The sequence below is a fragment of the Leuciscus leuciscus genome (assembly GCF_965113295.1).
Source record: "Leuciscus leuciscus genome assembly, chromosome: 8".
NCBI classification, from domain to species: Eukaryota; Metazoa; Chordata; class Actinopteri; order Cypriniformes; family Leuciscidae; genus Leuciscus; species Leuciscus leuciscus.
The window spans coordinates 2,380,043-2,407,551 of record NC_138732.1 but is presented as its reverse complement, the minus strand read 5'-3'; the positions used below and the strand labels follow the sequence as shown (position 1 = coordinate 2,407,551).

General features: G+C 41.3%; 1 protein-coding gene across 4 annotated transcripts in view; it reads right to left on the bottom strand.

Annotated features, from left to right (window-relative positions):
* Positions 1-26,030, bottom strand: part of LOC309504114 (uncharacterized protein) — a 600,323-nt gene extending 574,293 nt beyond the window's left edge. The window contains exons 1-5 of one of the 4 annotated variants that reach the window (XM_082177137.1): positions 25,737-26,030; positions 23,484-23,819; positions 22,809-22,928; positions 22,186-22,248; positions 19,035-20,530 (exon numbers count right to left, since the gene is read on the bottom strand). In XM_082177137.1, coding sequence (XP_082033263.1) covers positions 20,379-20,530; positions 22,186-22,248; positions 22,809-22,928; positions 23,484-23,819; positions 25,737-25,782 — 717 coding nt within the window. In that variant the 5' untranslated portion in view covers positions 25,783-26,030 and the 3' untranslated portion in view covers positions 19,035-20,378. Of the gene's footprint in view, positions 1-9,663; positions 10,003-16,211; positions 20,531-22,185; positions 22,258-22,808; positions 22,929-23,483; positions 23,820-25,736 lie in introns of those variants that run through there. The other 3 variants (XM_082177136.1, XM_082177135.1, XM_082177134.1) reach the window with 3 other exon arrangements.
* Positions 26,031-27,509: the final 1,479 nt, after the last annotated feature.

The following is a 27,509-nucleotide window of genomic DNA, read 5'->3' as shown; positions in this document are numbered from 1 at the left end:
TAAAATTAGCGTAGACGCCATTCTTCTTATGGTGTAACGAGTACATCAGGATTTATAGGAAGTGTTCCCGGTTCCGGCTGACCTAATCTATGCAGCCTAACATTGAATTATAGAAGTCTATAATGTGTTATGTGTATGCTAGGTCAAAGAGATGTGTTTTTAGTCTAGCTTTGAACTGACAGAGTGTGTCTGCTTCCCGGACAATGGTAGGAAGACTGTTCCAGAGTTTTGGTGCTAAATAGCAGAAGGATCTACCGCCCGCAGTCGATTTTAATATTCTAGGTATTATCATGCACCAGCCACCGGGACCGGTGTTGTGCCGAATTATTACCCCCCTCGTTGAAGTCAGTACCTGATTGCCTAATCCTAACCCCTCCCCAACAACTAATCCTAAACCTACCAATGCTAGGGGGGGTAATAATTTGCGGGGGTCGAAATTCGAAACAACACCGGGACCCGATTATAGCACTTAAACATGGAAAAAGTCAGATTTTCATGATTTGTCCCTTTTAATAAATAAAAACGTGGCGTTTGACTGGAATTAGTTTCATTTCAAAGCATTTTATTTTCATTTAACTCAATACCAAAGTTCATTTTACAACACAGATTATTTACAATCTTTAAAGAACGATGTGTTTAGCAATATTCTATAATGACAAAGATCTTGTGAAGAAAAATGCATGTGGCAAAACATGTTATTAAAGTAATCTTTAGGAACAGCTAAAACATCTAAACAGACGCTGTATATTGACTCAGCCAAAGCCAACAGACTACAGTAAAAGACCACATGACTCCAGATGTGTAAAATGTTTTCTCATAGATGTGACGAGATCTGCTGCTGAGATCTTCAATCTTCTGCTGTGTCTTCATGTCCTTCTCTAAATCTTCTCATTCGCACGGTTTGATCTTCCTGTTTCTTTCCTAAAAACATCAGATTCTCATCATATTCACACTCTTAATATTTGCATGTCAAATCCATAGTGATGATGATAAATGTGTCTGACCTGACGTGAGTCTCATGTAGATGTGAAAACCTCCTAACAGACCCAACAGAACCATCATCTGAAAACACCAGACCAGCACATGCACTACAGATGCTGAACTCTCTGAACACAACACAGACACATCAATCTGTCAATCAATCAATCAATCAATCAATCAATCAGTGAACATATCAGTCAGCCTGTTAAGGAGTTAGTTCTATCTATCAGCCTGTTAAAGCTACAATATGTAATTTTTATCGCCGCTAGGGGTCGCTAACCTCTTACAATAACAAAAGCGTAGGTTGATGACGCATAAGCGGATTTATGGATCTTGTCATCATGCCGATGGATCTAATAATGTTTATGGATGAGTGAATACACTGATGTGTTTAGCATGACTGTGGAATGAAGTGGCGCGAGTGCTAATGAGAGACAGATCTCAGCGCCACACTCGAGTCCCGCGGATATAAAGGAATGAGGACATTTAATCCTACCGAACTAACTTACCCGCTAGTGCTGAATAACACTCACACAGGGCAGTTTATTAGACGAATGACACTTGTGAGGGAACGCAGCGCTGTTTCACTCGCTCTACACTATCACACTAAACTGCATTTGAGTGTGTTAAAGTTAAAATGTTATTCTGTGTGTTAGTTTGTCTGTATGAGACTAGCAGTGAGCTAGATCAACATTAGAATAACATACTGATCATATTCTAACATTTCATCATGTTGAGCTGTATAACATTGATTAGTTTTATGTACATTTGCTCACCTGTCTAATAAAGCACACGCAAGAGCGTCTCTGTCAAGTCTAAGTTAGCCGCGGACGCTAGCTCTCGGCATCTAGAAAACGCCACGCTGATATTGATCCTCGTTTTAGTTCTCCTTTTGTCCCAAAGTCTGCTTGCCATGATCCATAATGTTTAAACGAAACAACAACAGCGTGAGCGCACCGCTAGACGTAACGCAGTTGTCCACGTCTGTCGCCATGGTTACTATGGGAATACTAGCCAAAACCAGGGATAACGCGGATAACGAGCACTTTTAAAAATTGTGAATTTCTCTGAATTTACAAATTCTTGGAAAGATTTTGGGTAATGTAAGTATGAAATATATAACACTGTGCAAGTGGCTTTTGTATTTTTTGATAGAAAATTCGTACATATTGTACCTTTAAAGTCGACATGAAATCAAAATTGACCCTATTTACTTTGTTATCGCATATTACTAGTCTTGTGGTGAACAATTAATCCGTGCAAGTTAATACACAGAAAAAAATAGTTTGCCGTGGTAATCTTTAATCAAAGTCTGAAAAGTTACTTCCGGTCTGGAATGGCGTTCCTTCCCTGATGATGTAGGTTTGACGGCTTGGGTTGGGAAACGCTTAACCACTCGCCTCAAACCGTTAGTCTGCTATGAGTGAGAGATGGAGAGGAGGAGCGCTAGAGTAAAACCCTGCCCTCTGTTCAATATTCCCTTTCACTTGGAAATACGTCACAACACTGGAGAAAAGTCATTTGCAACTTCCGGTTCACGCGGACTTTAAAGGGTTGGTTCACCCAAAAATGTGGCGGAAGAGTGACCTCTGACCCGACGCGTGAGCAATATGGGAGGAGCTTGATTTTGTTGTTGGAACCGCGAGACCGTCTACTCTAACCTAAGCTTACGTTACTCCTACATCATGTCGGGTCAGAGGTCACTCGTCATGCGTCGGGTCAGAGGTCACTCGTCATGCGTCATGCGTCGGGTCAGAGGTCACTCGTCATGCGTCATGCGTCGGGTCAGAGGTCACTCGTCATGCGTCATGCGTCGGGTCAGAGGTCACTCGTCGGGTCAGAGGTCACTCTTCTGCAGTAACTAGACTTGCGTATGGCCATTACTGGAAGCCAGTGATTGTAGTTTATAAAGTTAAAAAAAAATTCTTATAAAAACGCATGGCTTTGCTTCAGAAGGCCTTTATTAACCCCTGGAGACGTATGGATCACTGTTATGATGGATGGAGGGTTCTCTTACGAGAGGTACTCTCGTACTGCGTAAATCTTACGCTAGGGGAAATCTCTTTTCCGCGAGATACTGAAGCCAAAAAATTATCCTTAATTTTGAAATAATGTAAAACGCGTTGCGGCAGCATGCAGACACAGGCGAGACAGCTCGCGCGCCTATTGGCTGCCCTGCGGCAACTGCAGCAGCCTATCGATAAGGCCCTATCGTGACGTCATCACCAATGGGGGCGCTTCGCGCCCAATACGTCACGTCCCGCCGAAACGGGCGTGGCCTGGGGCTATAAATATAGCATCGAAAGGCTAGCTTACCGATTTTTCATCTCTTCAGCGGAGCTCACGCATCGCTGGATCCAGAGAGAAGAAGCCGCGCCGTGGAAAGAGCATTTCAGCGGGACGAGTTCGGTACCTGGAGTCGCTGGCCGCGCCGCCTTCAACCACCGTTCCTGCTATGCTATCCGGCGTCATATCCTTTCATTGCTAGTGTGTGTTCGCCGCCGCGACTCACACTCCTTCTCTAAAAGAGCAGAGCGTCTTTTTCAAGATGTCTCGTCCATCCTGTGGCTCGTGCCGAGCCCCACTCAGCGACGGGGACCGCCATGTCATCTGCGTTTCCTGCCTGGGTGAAGGACATGCGGCTCTAGCGCTCGCTGACGGCGGATGCCCTCACTGCGAGCTTATGCCTATGGCGACTCGGCAACTTTCCACGAGCCTGCACTTCCCGCTGCGACGCCGCGCCGTAAAAAGCGCCGTGCTCAGCGGATCCCTGAGCCTCCTACCGAGAAAAGCTCGCCGGTGCGCCTGCCAGCTTCGCCGTCTGCTTCTCTCGAGTCTCTCACTCCCGGACAGTGGCCGCCGCTGGCCGCCGCTTCCGCCGGAGATGACAAGGAAGAAGCGGCAGTTTTCGAGGAGGACAACTGCTCTATCCTGGCTTCGGACAGCGAGGATTGGGCGAGCTCTGTGGACCTCGCCCCTTCTTCTGCCCGCGAGTCGTCAGGAAAACGGGCCAGTATTGAAGCTGAGCTGATGCGTCTGCTCACACAGGCCACAGAGAGCCTCGGCCTCGAGTGGTCCGCGCCCGCCGAGCCTACACGCAACCGTCTGGACGGTTGTTTCTTGCAAGGGGACCGCGTTTCCACGCCCTCAAGACCCGCCCCTGTTTCTTCCTGAGCTTCATGAAGAACTGGCAAAGTCTTGGAGCGCCCCTTTCTCCGCCAGGCTGCGCTCCTCTGCTTCAGCGGCATTCTCCGTGGTGGACGGTGCCAAAGACAGAGGATACCTCGCTCTCCCTCTAGTGGAGGAGGCAGTAGCAGCCCATCTTTGCCCGCCCTCTGCTGGACGGCGGACTAAGACGGCGCTACCTTCAAAAGCCTGCCGCGCTACTTCTACCCTGCACAGTCGCGCTTACACCGCCGCTGGGCAGGCTGCATCAGCGCTACACACTATGGCCACTCTCCAGATCTTCCAAGCTAACCTTCTCCGAAAGCTGGACGAGGAAGGCACGGAAGCAGTCAACGTGGCGGATTTAAGGAGCGCTACGGACCTCGCACTCCGCGCTACAAAATCCGCTGCACAGGCCATAGGGCGGAACATGGCTTCTCTCACCGTTGCTGAGAGACACCTCTGGCTGACGCTTTCAGAAATGCCGGACTCGGAGCGCTCTGTGTTCCTCGACGCCCCCGTTTCTGCTACTGGCCTCTTTGGATCGTCCGTCAAAGATTTCGCGGACAGATTCGCTGAGGTACAAAAGACGTCGCAGGCCATGAAGCACTTCTTGCCAAAGCGCTCTAGCTCCGCATCAGGCCGCTCTAAACAGCCGTCTGCTCGCAGCTCGCAGCTCGCAGCCGCCGCCCCCCGCCGCCGCTTCACAGCGTCGACAGGCCCGGGACCAGAGACCACGCTCTCGCTCTGCCGGCCGCCGCCCCCCACAGCGCGGGACTCGGCCGAAGATTGAGATGAAGCCCGAGGCCTCAAAGTCTTCCTAGCCAACTTAGGAAAACGACGGTGTTCAAGCCCCGCTGCGGCCGGGTTTCCACCAAAACTTCTCGCTCGTCCAGTTCCATTACATGCGACTGTTCCAGTGTACTCTACAGTAAACAAGTCGGTTACATTACCCGCTTGCCTGTACACAAACGCCGTTTTCACGGCGACCCAGATAAATCCTGTAAAGAGCGTATTTTCTGGTATTCCGGCCACGGCCGACGGTGTTATGAGTGTAGTAAAAATGCCCACTGCCCAGTGCCCATTCCTACACACAGACACAGCCCGCCCCACAGGGCTCGCGCACATAAAATCGACTCATGTCGATTGTGCACAGAATGTAGTGAGCGTGCCCACGTCCCAGTGCCCACAAACACTACACGCTGCATGTCTCTCGGTTTCTGTAAAAACGAAACCAACACACATACAGCCGACTCAGGTCGATGGTATTTTCAGTGCAAATGTGCCCGCTGTCCTGCGCCCACATTCACTCACAGACATGACGAATCCCTCGGTTTCCCCCACGCTCGCCGTCTCTCAGCTACCTGCCGTGAGAGAGCCGAGCGCGGGCGAACCGCCCGCTGTGATCAAAACACTCCCCGCCTCGAGCGCTGCAAATGCGGTGTCTATAATACAGCATACCGAAGCTCCCCGGTCGCCACTATGTCACGACCAGAGCTCCGATCTCATTCAACCCTTAGCTATGCATGCACATGCGTGGGCAAAGCTTCCCGGTGTATCAGAATGGGTGCTGAACATTATAGAAAGAGGCTATTCGCTACAGTTCGCTCGACGTCCCCGCCGTTGTGCGGTGCGAGTCGAAACCACGGTAGAAAAGGAAGTAGCAAGTGTACTTCGTACCGAAATTGCGAAACTGTTGAGCAAAGGGGCAATAGAGCCTTTATCTCAAGCTCAGAGCGAAGGGGGGCTATACAGCAGATATTTTCTGGTTACGAAAAAAGACGGGGGTCTCAGACCCATTCTAGATCTAAGACAACTGAACGAAGCGCTTTCAAAACGCCGGTTCAGAATGCTCACAACCAAGAAAATCCTCGCGCAAATTCGCCACGGGGACTGGTTTGTGTCAATAGATCTGAAAGACGCGTATTTCCAAATACAAATAGCGTCACGTCACAGGCGATTTTTGAGATTCGCCTTCGAGGGCCAGGCTTATCAATACACAGTCCTACCGTTTGGCCTGTCCTTAGCACCCCGTACATTCACGAAGTGCATGGACGCAGCCCTCGCTCCCCTGAAACTTCGGGGAATGCGAGTTTTGAACTACTTGGACGATTGGCTGGTTCTAGCTCAGTCACATACGGAGCTCATAGAACACAGAACCATTTTACTCGAACATCTCGAGAATCTGGGTCTCAAAGTCAACTGGGCGAAAAGTTCACTGTCTCCCAGTCAGAGAATATCCTTTCTGGGCACAGAACTGGACTCGCTGTCAATGACAGCTCAAATATCGCTACAGCGCAGATTGACTATTCAGCGCATGACAGAAACCTTCCGCCGCGGCACTATAGTCCCGCTAAAGAAGTTTCAAAGGATGCTCGGTCTCATGGCAGCAGCATCCGCAGTTCTCCAGCTGGGTCTGCTTCGCATGCGCCCACTGCAGTTCTGGCTACAAGCGCGAGTACCGCGTCAAGCGTGGACTTCAGGTCTCTTTCGCCTCAAGGTCGATCAAAAATGCGTCTCAGCACTGATACCCTGGAGAGCGACCGACTGGTACCAGTCAGGTGTAAGCCTGGGGACTTCCTCGAGTGTGAAGGTGGTGTCCACGGACGCCTCCACCTCGGGATGGGGAGCGCTGCTCGAGGGCAGACCGTTTTTCGGCCAGTGGTCAGAACGGGAAAAGCTTCTGCACATAAACTGCCTGGAAATGATGGCAGTCGACAACGCGCTGAGGCGCTTTCATCCCCAAATAGCAGGACACCACGTCTTGGTCCGCTCGGACAACATGTCAGTGGTAGCCTACATAAATCGCCAGGGAGGCATCACATCCTGAAACCTGTACAGGTTAGCGAAACGCCTCCTGGTATGGGCTCAGCACAATTTGTGCTCGCTCAGGGCAGCGCATGTGCCCGGCCACCTGAATGTGGGACCAGACAGACTGTCCAGGAACAATGTTCCAGCAGGAGAATGGTCACTGCATCCGCAGACAGTCCAACTGCTGTGGCAGACATTCGGCAGAGCAAAGATAGACCTGTTTGCGTCTCAAGAAAACGCTCACTGCCCGGAATTTTTCTCCAAGAGCAGGGATGCGCTGGCCCACGTCTGGCCCCGCTGCCCGCTCTATGCTTTTCCCCCCATCACGCTCCTACCTCAGGTATTAGAGCGGATCAGGGAAAGCAGATGCTCAGTGTTACTGGTTGCTCCGTTCTGGAAGAACCAGGCTTGGTTCCCAGTTCTTATGCAGCTGACGAGCACTGCCCCATGGCCAATACCAGTGAGGAGGGACCTCCTCTCTCAAGCCAGGGGCTCGATCTGGCATCCTCGCCCGGAACTTTGGTCCCTACATGCGTGGGCCATCAACGGGTACCCTCTGATATCCCAGAGGGAGTGTTAAACACGATCATGCAGGCTAGAGCCCCCTCTACGAGACGGCTCTATTCCTCAAAATGGTCAGTGTTCTCCAGCTGGTGCACAGCACGCGGCTTTTCACCCCTGGACTGTGGAGTGACGGAGGTTCTCTCCTTCCTACAAGAGCTATTGGATGAAGGCAGAGCCCCATCCACGCTCAAAGTCTATGTGGCGGCTATAGCAGCGTTTTCCAAACCAACGCTTGGTCAGTCACTGGGAAGGAACGATCTGGTCATTCGGTTCCTTAGAGGAGCTAAGAGGTTAAATCCTCCCAGACCTCCCTCAGTCCCCATATGGGACCTTTCTACGGTCTTGGAGGCCATGAAGGGTGCCCCATTTGAGCCAATCCAGTCGATAGATATCAAACACTTGTCTTTCAAAACGGTGTTTCTTCTGGCTCTCGCTTCAGTGAAGCGCATAGGGGACTTACAAGCGCTCTCAGTAAGCGCGATGTGTATGGAGTTTGGGCCAAATGACTCGAAAGTCATACTCAAACCAAGGCACGGGTACGTCCCTAAATCCCTCAACACACCGTTCAGGGCCCAGGTAATTTCCCTGTCTGCCCTGCCGGTCTCTAATGAGGAGAAGGACGCCAGCTTCCTTTGCCCAGTCAGGGCGTTAAGGGCTTATGTGTCCCGCACGTCTGTTTTCAGACAGACGGAGCAGCTCTTTGTTTCACTCTACGGACGTTCTAAGGGACTCGCCGTGTCGAAACAGAGTCTATCTAGATGGATAGTCGATGCTATAGCGCTGGCTTACACCTCTAAGGGCTTGCAGTGCCCATTAGGTGTCAGAGCGCACTCCACGAGAGGCGTGGCCTCGTCGTGGGCTTGGTCTAGTGGGATTGCCTTGCAAGATATCTGTATGGCGGCAGGCTGGGCCTCCCCGTCTACATTTATAAGGTTTTATAACCTAGAGGTTCCCGCTCTGCAAGCTAAGCTGCTTTCAGTCTAAAAATCGGTACTGTCTGCCCCAAGTGCGTCTGGCCCAGAATACCGAAATGACTCGAGCAACGCTCGTTTAGATCGCGCAGCTCTATGGGCAGTGTGTAAGACCCACTATGTTCATCAGTCCAGGCCGGGGTCGCCCTGACTGAATAAAATACCATCACTATAACTGTTTCTTATAGGATGCTGTATTATAGGAATGATGCTATTCTAGCCACTCTTCCTGGGCTCTCTGTGAGTCACTTATGATCATGTACTACATGAGCCCGGGCACTTGCCCTTGGGACTTTTGTGCTGGATCATAGCATGCACGGCGTTTTACACTGTTTCCCCTAGCGTAAGATTTACGCAGTACCAGAGTACCTCTCGTAAGAGAACGTACTCGGTTACTAACGTAACCTCGGTTCTCTCTAGAGAGGAAACGAGTACTGCGTATCTTGCCGTGCCTGCGCACGCTCCGGTTCGCTCCGGCGATGAAAAACCGGTAAGCTAGCCTTTCGATGCTATATTTATAGCCCCAGGCCACGCCCGTTTCGGCGGGACGTGACGTATTGGGCGCGAAGCGCCCCCATTGGTGATGACGTCACGATAGGGCCTTATCGATAGGCTGCTGCAGTTGCCGCAGGGCAGCCAATAGGCGCGCGAGCTGTCTCGCCTGTGTCTGCATGCTGCCGCAACGCGTTTTACATTATTTCAAAATTAAGGATAATTTTTTGGCTTCAGTATCTCGCGGAAAAGAGATTTCCCCTAGCGTAAGATTTACGCAGTACTCGTTTCCTCTCTAGAGAGAACCGAGGTTACGTTAGTAACCGAGTACGTTTTTTGGGCTTCAAAAACTCAGGTACCATTCGCTCCCATTATAAAGCTTGGAAGAGCCATGATATTTTTTTAATATAACTCTGATTGTGTTTGGCTGAAAGAAGAAAGTCATATACACATAGGATGGCTTGAGGTTGAACTATAAAACTATAATAAATCTAGAATTAAAACTAAAATAACACTGATTTGTAGATTACAGCAGAATGCCATACTTCCACACTACTCTCACTATTACTGGAGTATGATAGTGTGTTTACTGTTTGTTACAGGAATAAAAACCTTCACAGAGAATCGAGATCTTTGAGAACATGAGATTGTAATGAGTCTGATGAGAGAGTTACTGTACCTTCAATAATCACTTGAAGATCTGCTTTAAATATTTCTGTGCCGTGTGAGTCAAAGGCTTGTAAACTGTAAGTCCCTGAATCTGCTCTGATCACAGTGTTTATTATCAGAATCCCATTATTGACTGACACTTCATCATGTCTGTTATTAAAGAGATCACATTGATCCTTTCTTATCCTGTCATTCTTTATATTGCAATATGGATCATCTGGTGTGTTGTAGTTTATCTTTCGTATCTTCAGGTCATTTGTACTAGTGTCCACCATCATCACACTGAGTTTGTCTCCGAGAGCAACGTAACAGGAAACAGACTGACGAAAACTGCAGTTAAACTCCAGACCTGAAGAACAAAACACACACACACACACACACACACACACACACACACACACACACACAATAAATTAAAATATTACACAAACATTTGTAGAATTTTATAGGATCCTTGAGATCAATTTTTTATCAGTTTTCCATGAGGATTTAAGTGTGTATTTTTCCTAAAAACTAATATTGTAACTTTAAGGAGTACATTTATGCATTTGGCAGACGCTTTTATCCAAAGCGACTTACATTGCATTATCCTATACATTTATACATAGGTATGTGTAATACCCTTGGATTGAACCCACAACCTTGCATTGTTAACGCAATGCTCTTACCACTGAGCTACAGGAAAGCTACAGAGTACACTAAGATACTCTAAGAACATTGGGCCTCATTCACCAATATCTTCCTAAGAATTTTCTTAACTTTGTACTTAATAAACTTCCAAAGAAAACTCTACGTCGGATTCATGACATGTTCTTAAACAACAGAATTGTTCGCACTTGTGTTCTTAGGATTGATGAATCCCACGTCTTCGTAATTGAAAGCGCGTGCCAGTTGTTCCTAATTAGCATAAGAAAACTCCCGCAAATTCCCATATAAGGACATGACACTTCAGGGCCGTGTGCAAGAAAAGATGGAGAATGTCCAAAAGACGTTCAGTCACCAAACTAATATACATAATATTTGATTTAATCAGCTTAATTGCTGATGTAAATTGTAGTATTTTTTTTTTAAACAAATTATCAGAAATACATTAAAGTAAAATACTATCATTGTAAACGACTGTAGAATTAAATAAAATGCAGTAACCAATTATTTGGTTTTCATCTCTCAAATGTGCGTAAGAGTGTTCTTGAGTGTGTGTAGACTTTGCTCTTAGCTAAGAACAAATCCAAGATAAGAAAACATTAGTGAATGTCAGAATCTTCATGCTTAAGTGGGGTTTAAGAACACATTTCTTCATAAGTACGGTTGGTGAATGAGGCCCATTGGTGAAAGAGAGAATAACAGAGGAGAGAGAGAGAGAGAGAGAGAGAGAGAGAGTGAGAGAGAGAGAGAGAGAGAGAGAGAGAGTGAGAGAGAGAGAGAGAGAGAGAGAGAGGAAGCAGCAGAAAACCAAATGCATGTTTGATCTGTTTTAACTGAGAGCAACTTTGCACTAAAATGTCTTAAATATGTCAGTGCCATTGTTCTGTCTGGAGATACACACCAGTTTTCGGATCTGTGGTGGATCTTTTGGTGTGCATCTCCACATAGTGGTCACATCATCTGCAGTTTTTTTTTTTCAAAGGCAAGTTTATAAAAGTTACTTAAATGCCCTATCTGAACTAAGGCCTAATCCTGGCTTAAATACTTAAAACAGACTCAATTACTAGATCCTGCAGTTTATGGAAAAAACTCTTAAAGTAATATTACAGTGTCTTCATGTCAGAGCTTCATCATCAGAGAGTTTGAGCTGAAAGTCGACTCACATGCAGCAGTTTTCAGCATCAGCATCAGTCCAAACATGAGCATCATTTCTAGAGTCCAGAAGAGCCAGTAATCCAGCAGAAGAGAGAAGATGTTTCTTCAGTCACACGATCGCTAGAAGAGCCTCTGACACTCGTCTGTGCTCACCGTATATAAAGACTATTGCGCACTTTCTCAGCGAAAAGGAAGTTCACATCATTGACAGGAAAAGTACAAGCACAAGGTACAAAAATAACTAACACATGTCTTTTCTGTCCTGCTGTGGACTTTCTATGACTAATGCTTCTGCAATTTTACATTTTCATGAAGACATTCTGTATGTTAATTCATCACCCATTTGTTGCTTTTATAACTGCAGGACTCAAAATGAGCATCACTGAGCATCGACCGCAAGTAAAATGTATTTGATGATGAGTAGATGAACAAACCGTCTATAAAGAAAACATCTGTCACGATTTGCACGTCGTCTAACAACTTTTACCAAAGTTTGAATCAACGTTCCCTGTTATTTTCACTAACAATTGAAAATGTATCATCTGCAGTTTGTCTAGGATATCTAAAGCATTTCACTCAATGGAGACAAAACTTTTACCCAAGTTTGAATCAACAATGGAAACTTGACCTTTTCACACATTCCCTGGTGTGAAACCGGTCTGATCACGACTCAGGACAAGAGTACTTGAGAGCCCGGTGTGGAAGAAAGGTCCAGACAATAGAGCTTTCTAGGATGCAACGCTCCTCGTAGGGTGTGCCGTGACCAGCAGAGGCGAAGGCGTAACGTGCACCTCATACGCGGTAGAGATCGCCTCGACAATCCATTTGCTGATGGTCTGCTTTGACGCTTCTCTTGGGAGACCCAAAGCTCACTAACAGCTGGTCAGACTTCCTCCATGAGGAGGATCTATGCATAGAGGCACACAAGGTGTAGTTCTGTCAGGACCACTATCGTCAAGTACGATTGACAGTTAGAATACAGTTTGGATTAGTGGTATGGTTCTGTTCTGGGCAAGAACTCCCTGCACATCCATGAGGCCTAGCATGGATAAGAGCAGGAGAGCAGCAATAACCCCTCTTAGGGTAAACAGAACAGAACCAACATGAATGTATTGCAGATATCATTCATTAATTTTAATGTACAACATAATTAGAGAATTTTAGTCTGATTCAGGGGGAATCACAATGCCAAATCCTGACTGACGAGTGGAGCTGGGGAGGGAGGAGGGTAATTAGATCCTGAGAAACGCGATAGCTGCTGATAATACTGAAGGAGCTTATATATGAATACAGTGACACGCGTCATATTCCTATGTAGACGTGGATCAGCTGAGAGTCACTGATGAGAGCTTGACTAACGTGACCTGCCAGAACTGATGCTACGCTTGATCTTCAGTAGATCCGCTGACACATGTGATGGAGGATGGAAGGCCTAGAGGACAATAGAACGTGTCACATGAGTCTAGGGTGGAGAAAGGCTTTAGCTCTCTCAGGAGCGAACTACAAACAGCAAAAAAGCCACCTTAAGAGTAATGAACTTACTGGTGTCTCGCCAATGGTCCCTCGTTTAACGGTGTGTGGAAGGCAGCTATGGCCGCCACGTAGACCTTAAGTGTGGACGGGGAAAGACCTGCTGAATCACATTGACAAACTTGCATAAATTGCAATAAGTTTAACAACAAGGTTTCTGAATGTTAGTGGAGACATTTCTGTAGTTGTTGTGGAGTTACATTGATCATCTCATCATCATGTTTAACTTCTCCACAAGTGTCCACAGTTCCTGAGGTGTTTATAAGACAGCGGTGACATGTTCTGGTCAGTAGTGTTCAGTGCTCGTCTGTGCTCAACCACAGAACAGTTTCATGCTTTGCTGGATCTTCTGCCATTGCGTTAGAACTGGTCACTGTTGTCGTTTGCGAAACAAAATGGCGGCGCCGTGGGTGTAAACGTGTAGATTAAGGACCGGTAATATTATAATAAGATCCTCTTCATATGTCAGAAGGGGAGCGAAGTCTCATCGGCTTATTTTTTTTACATGCTTGCAGAGAAAGGCTCACCAAAACAAAGTTACTGGGTTTCACTTTTCACGTTTTCTGGGTTGGTAGAAGCACCGGGACCCGGTCAGATTTTCATGATTTGTCCCTTTTAATAAATAAAAACATGTGGCGTTTGACTGGAAATAGTTTCATTTCAAAGCATTTTATTTTCATTTAACTCAATACCAAAGTTCATCTTAAATTCAACACAGATTATTTACAATCTTTAAAGAACGATGTGTTTAGCAATATTCTATAATGACAAAGATCTTGTGAATAAAAATGAATGCATGTGGCTAAACATGTTATTAAAGTAATCTTTAGGAACAGCTAAAACATCTAAACAGACGCTGTATATTGACTCAGCCAAAGCCAACAGACTACAGTAAAAGACCACATGACTCCAGATGTGTAAAATGATTTCTCATAGATGTGACGAGATCTGCTGCTGAGATCTTCAATCTTCTGCTGTGTCTTCATGTCCTTCTCTAAATCTTCTCATTCACACGTTTTGATCTTCCTGTTTCTTTCCTAAAAACATCAGATTCTCATCATATTCACACTCTTAATATTTGCATGTCAAATCCATAGTAATGATGATAAATGTGTCTGACCTGACGTGAGTCTCATGTAGATGTGAAAACCTCCTAACAGACCCAACAGAACCATCATCTGAAAACACCAGACCAGCACATGCACTACAGATGATGAACACAACACACAGTCTGGACACAACACAGACACATCGATCTGTCAATCAATCAATCAATCAATCAATCAATCAATAAACATATCAGTCAGCCTGTTAAGAAGTTAGTTCACCCAAAATCGGAGTTATATAAAAATAATTCCTGGCTCTTCCCAGCTCTATAATGGCAGTGAATGGTACCTGAGATTTTGAAGGCCAAAAAAGTGCCTCCATCCATCATAAGTAATTTTAAACGCCATGCGTTTTTATAAGAAAAATATCCATATTTATGACTTTATACACGATAATCACTGGCTTCCATAGCCTCTAGTCCTAGCGGAAGAGTGACCTCTGACCCGATGAATTAGAAGTCTAAAGCAAGAATTTTTAAATAGAAATGTGGGAGGAGCTTGAGTTTGTTGTTTGAACCACGAGAATATCTACTCTCAGCTGAGCTTACGTTACTCCTACATCGTCACTCGTCAGGTCAGAGGTCACTCGTCAGGTCAGAGGTCACTCGTCAGGTCAGAGGTCACTTGTCATGCGCCGGGTCAGAGGTCACTCGTCGGGTCAGAGATCGCAGGCGGCCCTAGATTATTGTTGTTCAACATTCACTGCACGTTTGTAAGGGGTTTATTGAAATGAAACTCTAAACTAAAATATAAATATTAGTTGAAAAACTTAAACTAAAAGAAAATTAGAAATGTTGCATTGGCACTGAACTAAGTTTAAGCTGAAGCACTAAAATGATTAATTATTATTATTATAAGCTAATACAAAATAGTAAATCTGTAAACTATATATAAAAAAAAAAACTAAAATAACATTGATTTGTAGATTACAGCAGAATGCCATACTTCCACACTACTCTCACTATTACTGGAGTATGTAGTGTGTTTACTGTGTGTTACAGGAATAAAAACCTTCACAGAGAATCGAGATCTTTGAGAACATGAGATTGTAATGAGTCTGATGAGAGAGTTACTGTACCTTCAATAATCACTTGAAGATCTGTAGATGTCACTGACCCGTCTGAGTGATTGAGTTCTAAACTGTAATTCCCTGAATCTGCTCTGATCACAGTGTCTATTATCAGAATCCCATTATTGACTGACACTTCATCATGTCTGTTATTAAAGAGGTCACATTCAGCCTTTCTTATCATGTCATACTTTATAACACAAACTGGACCATCTTGTGTGCTGCTTATTCTCTTTTGTATCTTCAGGTGATGTTTACTAGTGTCCTCCACCATCAGACTGAGTTTGTCTCCGAGAGCAACGTAACAGGGACCAGACTGACGAAAACTGCAGAATCGCTCCACACCTGAAGAACACACACACACACACACACACACACACACACACACACACACACACACACACACACACACACACACACACACACACACACACACACACACACACACACACACATTATCATAAATTATAATATTACACAAACATTCGTAGAATTTTATAGGATCTTTGAGATACATTTTTTATCAGTTTTCCATGAGGTTTTAAGTGTGTATATTTTCTAAAAACTAATATTGTAACTTTGAGGAGTACACTAAGATACTCTAAGAACATTGGCGACAGAGAGAATAACAGAGTAGAGAGAGAGAGAGAGAGAGAGAGAGAGAGAGAGAGAGAGAGGGAGAGAGAGAGAGAGAGAGAGAGAGAGAGAGAGAGGAAGCAGCAGAAAACTGAATGCATGTTTGAGCTGTTTTAACTGAGAGCAACTTGCTCTAAAATGTCTTAAATATGTCAGTGCCATTGTTCTGGAGAGGCACACCAGTAATGTTTTTTTTTTTTTTTAAGGCACATTTATAAAAGTTACTTAAATGCCCTATCTGAACTAAGGCCTAATCCTGGCTTAATCTAAGCCCTGTCTGTGAAACCAGGCTTTAAACACTTAAAACAGACTCAATTACTAGATCCTGTAGTTTATGGAAAAACTCTTGAAGTAATATTACAGTGTTTTCATGTCAGAGCTTCATCATCAGAGAGTTTGAGCTGTAAGTCGACTCACATGCAGCAGTTTTCAGCATCAGCATCAGTCCAAAGATGAGCATCATTTCTAGAGTCCAGAAGAGCCAGTAATCCAGCAGAAGAGAGAAGATGTTTCTTCAGTCACACGATCGCTAGAAGAGCCGCTGACACTCGTCTGTGCTCACCGTATATAAAGACTACTGCGCACCTTCTGAGAGAAAAGGAAGTTCACATCATTTACAGGAAAACTTGGTTGAAGGTCTTGCACAAGGACACAAAAAATAACATGTTTCTTTTCTGTCCTGCTGTGGGCTTTCTGTGACTAATGCTTCTGCAATTTGACATTTTCATGTAGACATTATGTAACATTATTAACATTATGTTGCTTAACTGCAGGACTCAAAATGAGCATCACTGAGCATCGACCGCAAGTACAATGTCTTTGATGATGAGTAGATGAACAAACCGTCTAATAAAGAAAACATCTGTCACGATTTGCACGTCGTCTAACAACTTTTACCAAAGTTTGAAGAGACAGGTGTTTTTCTGTGGAGATAGGCAAGTTCTCTTCATCTTCTGCTCCTATTATTAGTGGAGTACCTCAGGGCTCTATTCTAGGTCCGCTTCTTTTAAACTTATAACTTAAAAGTATAACTTATACTTTTAACTTGCGTCCGCTGGGGGATATTATTAAGAAGCACAATGTTTTATTCCATTTTTATGCCGATGATACACAGCTGTATCTGCCATTGAAAGCTGGCGTTTCCATTCAGACCTTGATGGATTGCATCCGGGACATTAAGGAATGGTTATCAATTAACTTTCTCCAACTTAATTGGAGGACAAATCAGAAATTATTGTCTTTGGCCCTCCAAAACTGAGGAATAGTCTCATTAAGGAGCTGGGTAACCATTTCCCCTCAGTTTCCTCGCAGGTCAGGAACCTTGGTGTCATTCTTGATTCAGAATTATGTTTATCCAAAGAAGTTAATTATGTTGTAAAGAATAGTTTTTATCAATTGCGGTTAATTTCCAAACTTAAATATTTTTTGTCATTCTAAGACTTGGAGAAGGTTATTCATGCTTTTATTACCTCACGCTTGGACTACTGTAATTCATTGCTTACACGCCTCCAGATGGTGTTCAGTGCAGCTGCAAGGCTACTGACCGGGACAAAGAAATACGATCATGTCACCCCAATTTTAGCTTCGCTTCATGGGCTTACGATCCATTTTAGAATTCAGTTTAAAATTCTGTTGTTTGTGTTTAAAGCTCTTAATGATCAAGCTCCATCATAGAGCTCTTCTTACTCCTCTTGTCATCCACTAGATCTTGAAGAGCTTCAGACAGGGCTCTTTTATCTATCCCTCGCTCCCATCTGAAAACTAAGGGAGATTCCCTTATTCCCTGGCATTTTAATATTATCTTGCTTCTGTTTTCTGTCTGTTCTGTTTGGTTGTTTTCTGTTTAATTAGATTCTTTCTTTACTTTGTTCATCATTTTGGATAGTTCTGCTATGTTTAAAAGTGCTAAATATAAATCAAATTTACTTAGTAAAGCATTTCACTCAATGGAGACACAATTGAGGAACATGATGTCAAAGTTTAAATTTGTAAGTTGTTACATTTGCAACATTTCCTTTCAACTGACGTGTACATGTTTCTTGTGCACTGTTGGTAACAAGTCAGTCAATCAAACACTAAAACACAACTCGTGATCTTCTGCTTCAGCGCTCACTAAATCCTCAGTTTCTCTCAACCAAATGTATGAATCACACAGCGCTTCAAAACCAACACTGGATCCATTATTTGGTTCTTGTAATGTTTTGTGAAGGAAAAGACAGAACAAGCGTGCAGGAAAACCAGGTGTATTTTACTTGCATTGTTTGACAAAGAAAAACAATGAAGAACAAACGATTAGGGGAGACCGGTGGATGGTTGTAACATTTTTTACCTTTCCGTCTATATCTTGGAGTACTTTTAAAGGGGTGGTGTAATGCCCTTTTCACAAGATGTAAAATAAGTCTCTGATGTCCCCAGAGTGTGTGTGTGAAGTTTTAGCTCAAAATACCCCACAGATATTTTTATATAGCATGTTAAAATTGTCACTTTTTGAGGGTGAGCAAACACGCACCGTTTTGTGTGTGTCCCTTTAAATGCAAATGAGCTGCTGCTCCCGGCACAGAGGGCGGAGCTACAACAGCTTGTGTCCTGAAAATTTCAAAAACTTTTAGCCTTTTATGTTCAAACCGGAGTCAGACAATGATGGAGAGACTCAAGAAGAAGTGACAACATGTAGAAGCAACAGGACATTTCTGAATGGTTAGTTGATGAATTTATGAAGCTGATGTGTAGTTATCTTCTAGTCATTGATTAGCATATTCTGTCATGATAATCTATAAATCGTGTTCCGAGGGCGGGGTTTATGTAAATTCTAGGGTTGGTGATGTCACTAACCCGGGAGGAATGTGGTGTAGTCTCTACCAGCCGTTTGTTGTAGTCCTTAAAAAGTGATTTCTGTAAAAGCAAATATCTCCCTTTGCTTTGAACTTTGAGTGTCGTAACTTTGCAGATGTTGTTTATGATCAAACAGCAACATTACACACTAACTAAAGTTAGAGAAGTCAAATCATAATCAACCACCCCTTTAAGCCAGTGTGTTCAAAATGTGATTCAAACTAGTTACAAGTGTCTGCTATTAAATGACACAGCTATTATCTTTGCAACACAAACAGAAAATGCATGGTTTAGTTTCAAACACAAGGAGGGAAATGTTACAGTTCAGCCCATAGTCTGGGTTAGTTGTAACACACCCTGGGTGAGATGTAACATTATGAAATAAGGATTACGACAAAAAAAAAAAAAGATTTTGAAAGCTTTTTATTCAACACTGACTTTTCAGTATAACTGATGTGTGTGTGTGTGTGTGTGTGTGTGTGTGTGTGTGTGTGTGTGTGTGTGTGTGTGTCACTCTCAGTCATAGTTATTGACCATTATAAATTTAACTTGAACATAAACATTGTTTATGTGTAAGCATGTTTGTTACTGTCAGTCATTGTATTGGCCATAATAAAATTGAAATTGAACATTGTGTGTGTGTGTGTGTGTGTGTGTGTGTGTGTGTGTGTGTGTGTGTGTGTGTGTGTGTGTGTGTTGTGTGTGTGTGTGTGTGTGTGTGTGTGTGTGTGTGTGTGTGTGTGTGTGTGTGTGTGTGTGTGTGTGTGTGTGTGTGTACGTGTAAGTTTGTTACTCTCAGTCATAGTAATTGACCATAATAAATTGAAATTGAACACTGTCTTGAACATTAAATTAACTTGAACATTTAGCACTAAAAACTTGCATGAAAAATATCTACACAGACACACAATAAACATAATTTAAATTTGATGAGTTTAACTATAAAGCAGAACTCTAACATCTGCTGTGTTTGCTTTACTTGATCACATGTGAGCCCCTTTCACACAGCGCTTTGAACCCGGGAAATTGCCGGCAAATTGCCAGAGCGCCTTCTGTGTGAACGCAAACTCGACCCGGGATTTATGCTGGGATCGATGCCGGGTCGGGACCTAGTAACATTGCCGTGTTCAGTCCCGGAACGCGCGCTGTGTGAACAAAAGCCGTAATAATGCTGTGTCGTAGTGATGACGCTGAAGCCGGGATCGTTCTCCAGCTGTGAAACGGTACGTAATGCGCAAGTTTATGATCGAATCAGAGGAAAAAAATGCACAGGCGTGGTTTCTAGAGAGAGAGATCGCAGCTCATAAGCAAACTTAAGACGCTGCTGAGATTACAAGTCGATGTCACATCGATGTCACGTGTCTTTACGGCATTTTTACGGGTTGTGTGTGAACGCACTCTCTGATTCCAGAAAATCACTGGCAGTGTGAATGAACCAAAATCAAACGAACCCGGGTCAAATCCCGGGTCACTTTATCCGTGTATTTTCCGGGATCTCTGTGTGAAAGGGGCTGTGGAGAGAGGACTAAACTGAGCATGTGCGAAGGGAATCAGGGGATTTGTAACTAGTTCCTGATTGGACAGATTGGAATTGTTACAACTTTATTTGTTCACATCAGTCAGGGTTTGTCCAGTTATGTTTGTGGTCTGGATGCATCAGACACTCAATAACCGGAGCATTGCATCAGTCGGCTCATGACGGGGCCGTTGTGTGTTCAGACTCCCAGTCTGTGGGTTTGTGTTTGATACACACTAGCGTGTCTGAACCAGAGAATACACACACTCGTCCTGCGTCTGACGCGGCCACTGAGCGCTGGAGCTGGTGAACGTCACTTCTCCATAATGAATCTCTTCCTCCTTCCTCTTCCTCTTGTTCTGAGAGTTGACGGTGGCATATTGTACATCTGCAGACACAGAGGACAACGAACAGATGAGGTTATACACAAGATCTATGTTGCGCTAATGTTGAAAGTAAATGATGATGAAGTACCAGGAAAGACTTATCAACAGGGAAAACTACAAAACTACAAACATGGCCACAGGAAGAGGACACAGAAACAATAGGAACAAACTTCAACATAAAAGTCTCTACAAAACAAGCTCAACACTGGGATTGTGACAATAACTTATTTTAAATTATTTAACATATTTTTTATCCCTATGACAAATAAGTTACTGTATTTGTTTATTTATATATTTACTTTATTTGTATACTTATTTATACTGTATTTCATTTATTCAAACTATTCATTATTTATTCTTTCCTTTATTTATTTATATTGTATTTAAGTTGTTTATACTATTTATTTTATTTGCATATTTATTTATTTATTTATAGTCTTTATTTGATTTATTTATACTGAATTTTATTTATCCTATGTTTTATTTGCATATTATGTATACTGTATTTATTTACAGATTCATTTATTTGCTTATTTATACTGTATTTTATTTATTTTTACTATTTATTTTATTTGCATATTTATTTGTACTGTTTATTTATTTATACTGTATTTTATTTATTCATACTATTCATTTTATTTATTCTTTCCTTTATTTATTTATATTGTATTTAAGTTGTTTATACTATTTTTTTGTTTATACAGTATTTTATTTATTTTCACTATTTATTTTATTTGCATATTTCTTTATACTGTATTTGATTTGATTTGACTTTATATTTAATTTGCATATTTAATTACACTCTTTATTTATTTATTCATTTATCCTGTATTTGATTTATTTTTATGCCTATACCTATACTTATTTTATTTGCATATTTATACTCTATTTATTTTTTTACTGTATTTTTTTTACTATTTATTTATTCACATATTTATTAATATTCTTAATTTTATTTGCATATTTATATATAAATATATATGTATAAGTAAATATGCAAATGAAATAAATAGTAAAATGAAATAAAATACATTATACTGTTACCATTTATTTAATTTGCATATTTCTTTATACTCTTTATTTTATTTGCATATTTGTCCTCACACACTTTCCTCCTTGCGCTGGATTCTGTGACTCAGCGTCAGGACTGTGTGACAAATGGTGTTACAGCATTGACAGAAAATAAGCTTTCGGCTTCCTTGTTGGTGGAGTTTCTGCCGAGCCGGTCGTTTTCACTGAAGCCACAGATGCTGTTTTTATCACACAGTCTTTCACTCGACAGTTTTTGTTTTTATTAAAAGCATGCAGTTCAGCTCTGTAACTCAGATATAATATCACAAATCAGACTGTGACTTACAGATGTAGAGTCTGACCTCCAAAACCTCTCAAATCCTTCAATTATTATAATTTTTTCTGTAAAAGGTTTGCATAAAATGTGCCGTTGCTGATATTTCCTATAGTGTTGTTTAGCCTACAACAATGAAGGCAAGATTTACATTTTCACATTGCTACTGTAAACCATAATGCATTATGTTCAGTTCCTAAAACTGTGTGTTATTTACTCGTCAAAGCTCATTTTGAATATTTGTGTGAATATTCTTTCTGAATCTGTATTAGAGTCCAGACGCTCATTAAAGCCTCCCGATGTGAATCTCACCTTGTTTCTTCTGTTCTTCCTCTCTGAGGAGTTTCTTCTGAGCGACGTGTTCATTCACACGCTCTGAAACATCTGAGAAAATACTCACATTAAGCATCTTAAAAAAAATATTAAACACCAATATTAAACTATGAGGAAATGTCAGTCATTTAAAGCTAACCAATAAATAGCCAAACTGTTTCTGCTTTCACCTGTTTTCTATTAATAACTTGTAAGATGTTATATTTGATGTTTTTCATGCATAAATATAAATATTTGTCATTATTTACTCTATGAAAAATATAAACAGGTTTGGAGCAACATAAGAGTGAATAAATTATATTTACTGTAGCCTACATATGAAGAGGGCCATCTGAAATTTTCTTCTAGAATAGATCATTTTCATTGCCATTTAAGTGAAATCACTGAACTTAAATCTATGAACTTGATAAAAATGATCATTCTAGAAGAAAATTTCAGATGGCACTAAGAGGCTTTAGCATCTGAACTCTTCATATATTCATTTATCGGATTGTTTAATTTAAACAAATGTACAGAAAATAAGAGAATAAAGTGATGAAGCCAATAATTCAGCAGTGCTGTGATACTAAATTTCACAGATTGATGAACTCAACCGGACTCACTCGCTGTGGGTTTGAGCTGGTTCTTCTTCTTGTAAAAGAAATACGCCACGATGACCAGGATTATAAGAACTGCAGCGAGACATCCCAGAACAACCGGAAGGACTACAGGATCTACAGGATCTGTGGAAGGAAAACACAGGACGAGGTTATTGAGAGTTACACAAAAATAACAGCAAAATATTCATTCATAACAACACTATAAAAAAAAAGTTGCTGCCTTAAGTTTTTAAGTATAATCAACTTGAAGGATTAAGTTATTTCAACTTAAATTACATTGAACTGACTTAAAAAAATGCTTAACTTATTGTAATGAGTTAAAGCAATGTAAAAACATATGTTGTCATAACTTACTGATCATATAATATTCTACAGTGAACAGCGACTGAATTAAACAACTGTTTTAATAGAAATTAAAATCTGCTGTAAACACACATTGATCAAGCCGTTATCTGAATATGTTGGGCGGGCTGACACGTCGTTCTCTAAACTGGTTACGGCTCTGATTATAGTATCAGACTATAAATATTCCAATGAGAGTTTCTGAAGATATGTAGATGTTTCTGTTTTCTTATTATCATTCATCTGTTCTTTATGTGTTATTAGCACTGATTTGCATGAGAGTGAGATCTTTGAGAACATGAGATTGTAATGAGTCTGATGAGAGAGTTACTGTACCTTTAATAATCACTTGTAGATCTGCTTTAAATATTTCTGTGCCGCTTGAGTCAAAGGCTTGTAATCTGTAATTCCCTGAATCTGCTCTGATCACAGTGTTTATGATCAGAATCCCATTACTGACTGACACTTCATGTCTGTTATTAAAGAGATCACATTCTTTCTTATTTATACTGTCATTCTTTATTTTACAAACTGGATCCTTATCTTTGCTGCTTATATTCTTTTGTATCTTCAGGTCATTTTTACTAGCATCCACCATCATCAGACTGAGTCTGTCTCCGAGAGCAACGTAACAGGGATCAGACTGATTAAACCAGCAGTTAACCTCCAGACCTGAAGAACAAAACACACACACACACACACTGTAAAACTATCTGTAAAATATAAATATCATTTTTTAAATGCTGGACATTCAGAAGAATGCAAACATCATGTTATAAGGCAATAATCACCAGTGACTCTTTCAGCATAAATTAAACTCAGAAAAACAGTGACACAAATATTTTCACAAAATTAAACTTCTACAGTATAAATGTGAATAAACAGACACTTGATCTGATCTCAGTGAAACATCTCCGATCATCATCAACCTCAGACATCAGCGGACGATCAACGCTTTAGTCGGGTTTACACTTTTACTCACATATTACAATATTTAAGTGCATACTAATAATTCTACGGTGTTTTGTAGTGAAATAACACTGAAAATTCTTCAAAAAGATTATGCACTTAATTAACCCGAATAAAAAAATTAAACAAAACTTTATATAACCATCAATGCTAATAAACAACCTTTATTTTTCAGATGATGGCACTTATACTGTACACTTTATTTGTCTAATGTATAAATGTTATGTTAAGAAACATCCGAAAGCTAAGACCTGATCACTGAAAGGTTCTTGGGAAAACCAAAAATGTTTCTTCAATGCAAAAATCCCCTTTTGAAATCTTTATTTTTAAGATAGTGTGTCATTTGAGACACACCTACTATTACCAGTTACTGTCTGACAACTAAACTTGCTTTTGAAACCCGTAATGTTACAACACAAAGGTTCATTTGTCATCTCTGGGTGTCTCTTCAGTCTTTCTAGATTAAAAAGCTATTTTAAATGACTATGTTCACTCTCTCGCTGTTTAAATCGTCTGCTAAAACATACACACATCACAGGAGGATTATAATTTTAGGATTTGTTTTCTGAACCACATTTCACACTTGGTTTAGATCAGAATAGATTTTAAAGATAATAATTAACCTGTACTTTACCACTTCTACAAATAATAAACCACACCACAAACATTAAACCAAGAGACCTACCACCAAATCAATCCTATTTCTCTATTTCCTGCTGTCCACTTCTACTCTTACTTACGCTACGAACATGGTTGTGACAAATTGTTTATGTTCCTCATTTGTAAGTATAATGTAAATAATATAAATGTAAATATCATGTATTTTCATTGTTATTGCTATAAGTATAGGGCAAGTTTAAAGTCCCCCTGTAGTCAATCATTTTATCCCTTAAAACTCATCTTTGATCACCAAAATGACATATTTAAGCTTTTTTTACATTGAAAACAATTTCTTCATGCCTTAAAATATCTTGAGTGTAACTCGACACCCTTGCCTCATTTAGTATACGCGGTTCTATGAATATGCAAATGAGCCCAAACACTTTATTTTTACAGTGTCCTTGTTACATTACATGTCCTTATAACAGTTAATTACAGTACATTATTATTACTCAGTACTTAAATATATAATTACACTGTAACAATGACACCTTAAAATAAAGTGTAACCAAAGGTTATTTTAGAAATCTAGGGTTCTTGACTCAACGTTAAAGGCGATTTATGTCAAAAAGGTTCTATATAAGGAGAAATGTCATGATTGCGTGATACTTTCATGCTTAACAGGTTATTTCAGTTTTTATAGTGATAAAGTATGATAGCGAGCTGTTTAATTTTAATCAAAATTAAACAAAATTGACTAAATTACACCCGTGCCTCATTTAATGTAAGGTTCTATGAATATGCAAATTAGCCCCTTCATAAGGCCATAAAAGTGCTGGATTTTCACCACAGGGTGACTTTAAACAATAAAACACATATTTAAAAATAGATAAAAATAAAAGAAGTATTAAAAGCCAGGTAACCGATTCTAAGGCTGCTGTAAAGTGACCTTCATATAAGTTGGAAAAACAAGTCCTAGGCCTTAAAAGTGCTTTGAGTTTGAGCTGAAAGTCGACTCACATGCAGCAGTTTTCAGCATCAGCGTCAGTCCAAACATGAGCATCATTTCTAGAGTCCAGAAGAGCCAGTAATCCAGCAGAAGAGAGAAGATCCTGACTTCAGTCCGTCTGTGTTCTGGCTCTCACTGAAACACACCAGAAAAACATCTGACTTTTACAAAGAAAGAAAGAAGGAAGAGGAAGTTTCCTCATCTGGGGGGAAGACCGGGCAGACGCTGTGGGTCAGCAGTTTCCTCTAATACACTTTCAAACAATGGAGGCTAAAACAATAATAACAAACAAGCAACTCTATATCTTTATCGGCTCAAACGTGCAAATGCACCTTTTTTATGTTCAGAGATTATTCTTAGTCTGAAGAATCATATAAACGTTCATCTGTTCTAGTTCTAGTTACAGAAAAGCAATACTATTTCTGCCAGACGTTAAAAGCAGAAGCGCAGAACGGCAGAAGCTTCACCAACCACAAAATAACTCGTCTATAAAAACATGCATGTCACCAGCGTTTAGTTTAAAACCACTTAATCGGGTAAAATAGACCGAAGCAACAGACCAGAACCTATTACATCAGATGCGCAGAAAATAATGCACTCAATTCAAATTGGCATTGCATTTTTACAGAAACATATGCAGCAAATATGTTCTAGATATGACCTCACACGAACCTAAGAACAAGTAGCCTATTAATAGACGCTTTACAACGGCATTAAATTGTAAAATTATATCTTCCTGTCGACATCAACGTTCATGCTGATTTTTTTTTAGTCCCTAGTTTTGAAACTGGAAGTGGGCAGCGGTGGCGCTCACAAATACACCTACAAGTTTGTTATTGGCATAATATGTATTTATTTACGCATTTCTCACATGATGCAGCACAAGTGTGTGGACTAGTGTTATTGCACTGTATTGTTAAAAGGCAGTATTTCAGATACATGCATTCACAGTAAAATACGTATTTGAAATAATAATTTAGATACATTTTAGTTTTGTTGTTGTTGTATTTAGTATTTATTTGTATCGCAGCTTTTAGTGGGCAGGAATTATTGACTCAGAGTGATAAAGAAACATGGACGAATGAGTAATAAAGAGTGGGACGTGCTTGATGTTAAAAAAAGTTATTAAAAGTGCAATATTCTTGAAAAGAGAACTCAAATTCAGTATTTGCACACTGGAAAACAGCTTTCTGTGCTGGTTAAACGATCAAATACACACACAAATATGTAAAAATCAGAGTTTTATTGTAAACAGTCGGGTTATGTCTTGAATGTAAACTGGTGGGAGGACCGGATAAACTCTTAAAGGGGTGGTTGATTATGATTTCACTTTTCTAATTTTAGTTAGTGTGTAATGTTGCTGTTTGATCATAAACAACATCTGCAAAGTTACGACACTCAAAGTTCAAAGCAAAGGGAGATATTTGCTTTTACAGAAATCACTTTTTAAGGACTACAACAAATGGCTGGTTAGTGACATCATTAAAGGAACACTCCACCGTTTTTTGAAATAGGGCTTATTCACCTTCTTTCCCACATTTAGATAGGTGGGCAAATGCATTTTTGTCTCAGTGCATGCATTGTTTTAGTTTGACAGGGTCGGCGTGAGCTTAGCTTAGCATAATGAATGGAATCCTTTGTTGCCAGCTAGCATGTCCTGAGTAAAAGTGATATAAAAAATAAAAAAAAACCACCTAATTACTTCTTGTGGCCTGCGTATTCACAACAAGTACAAATAGCGATGCAGATTAACACTAGGCGATTTCCTAGGCAGATATTAGGGG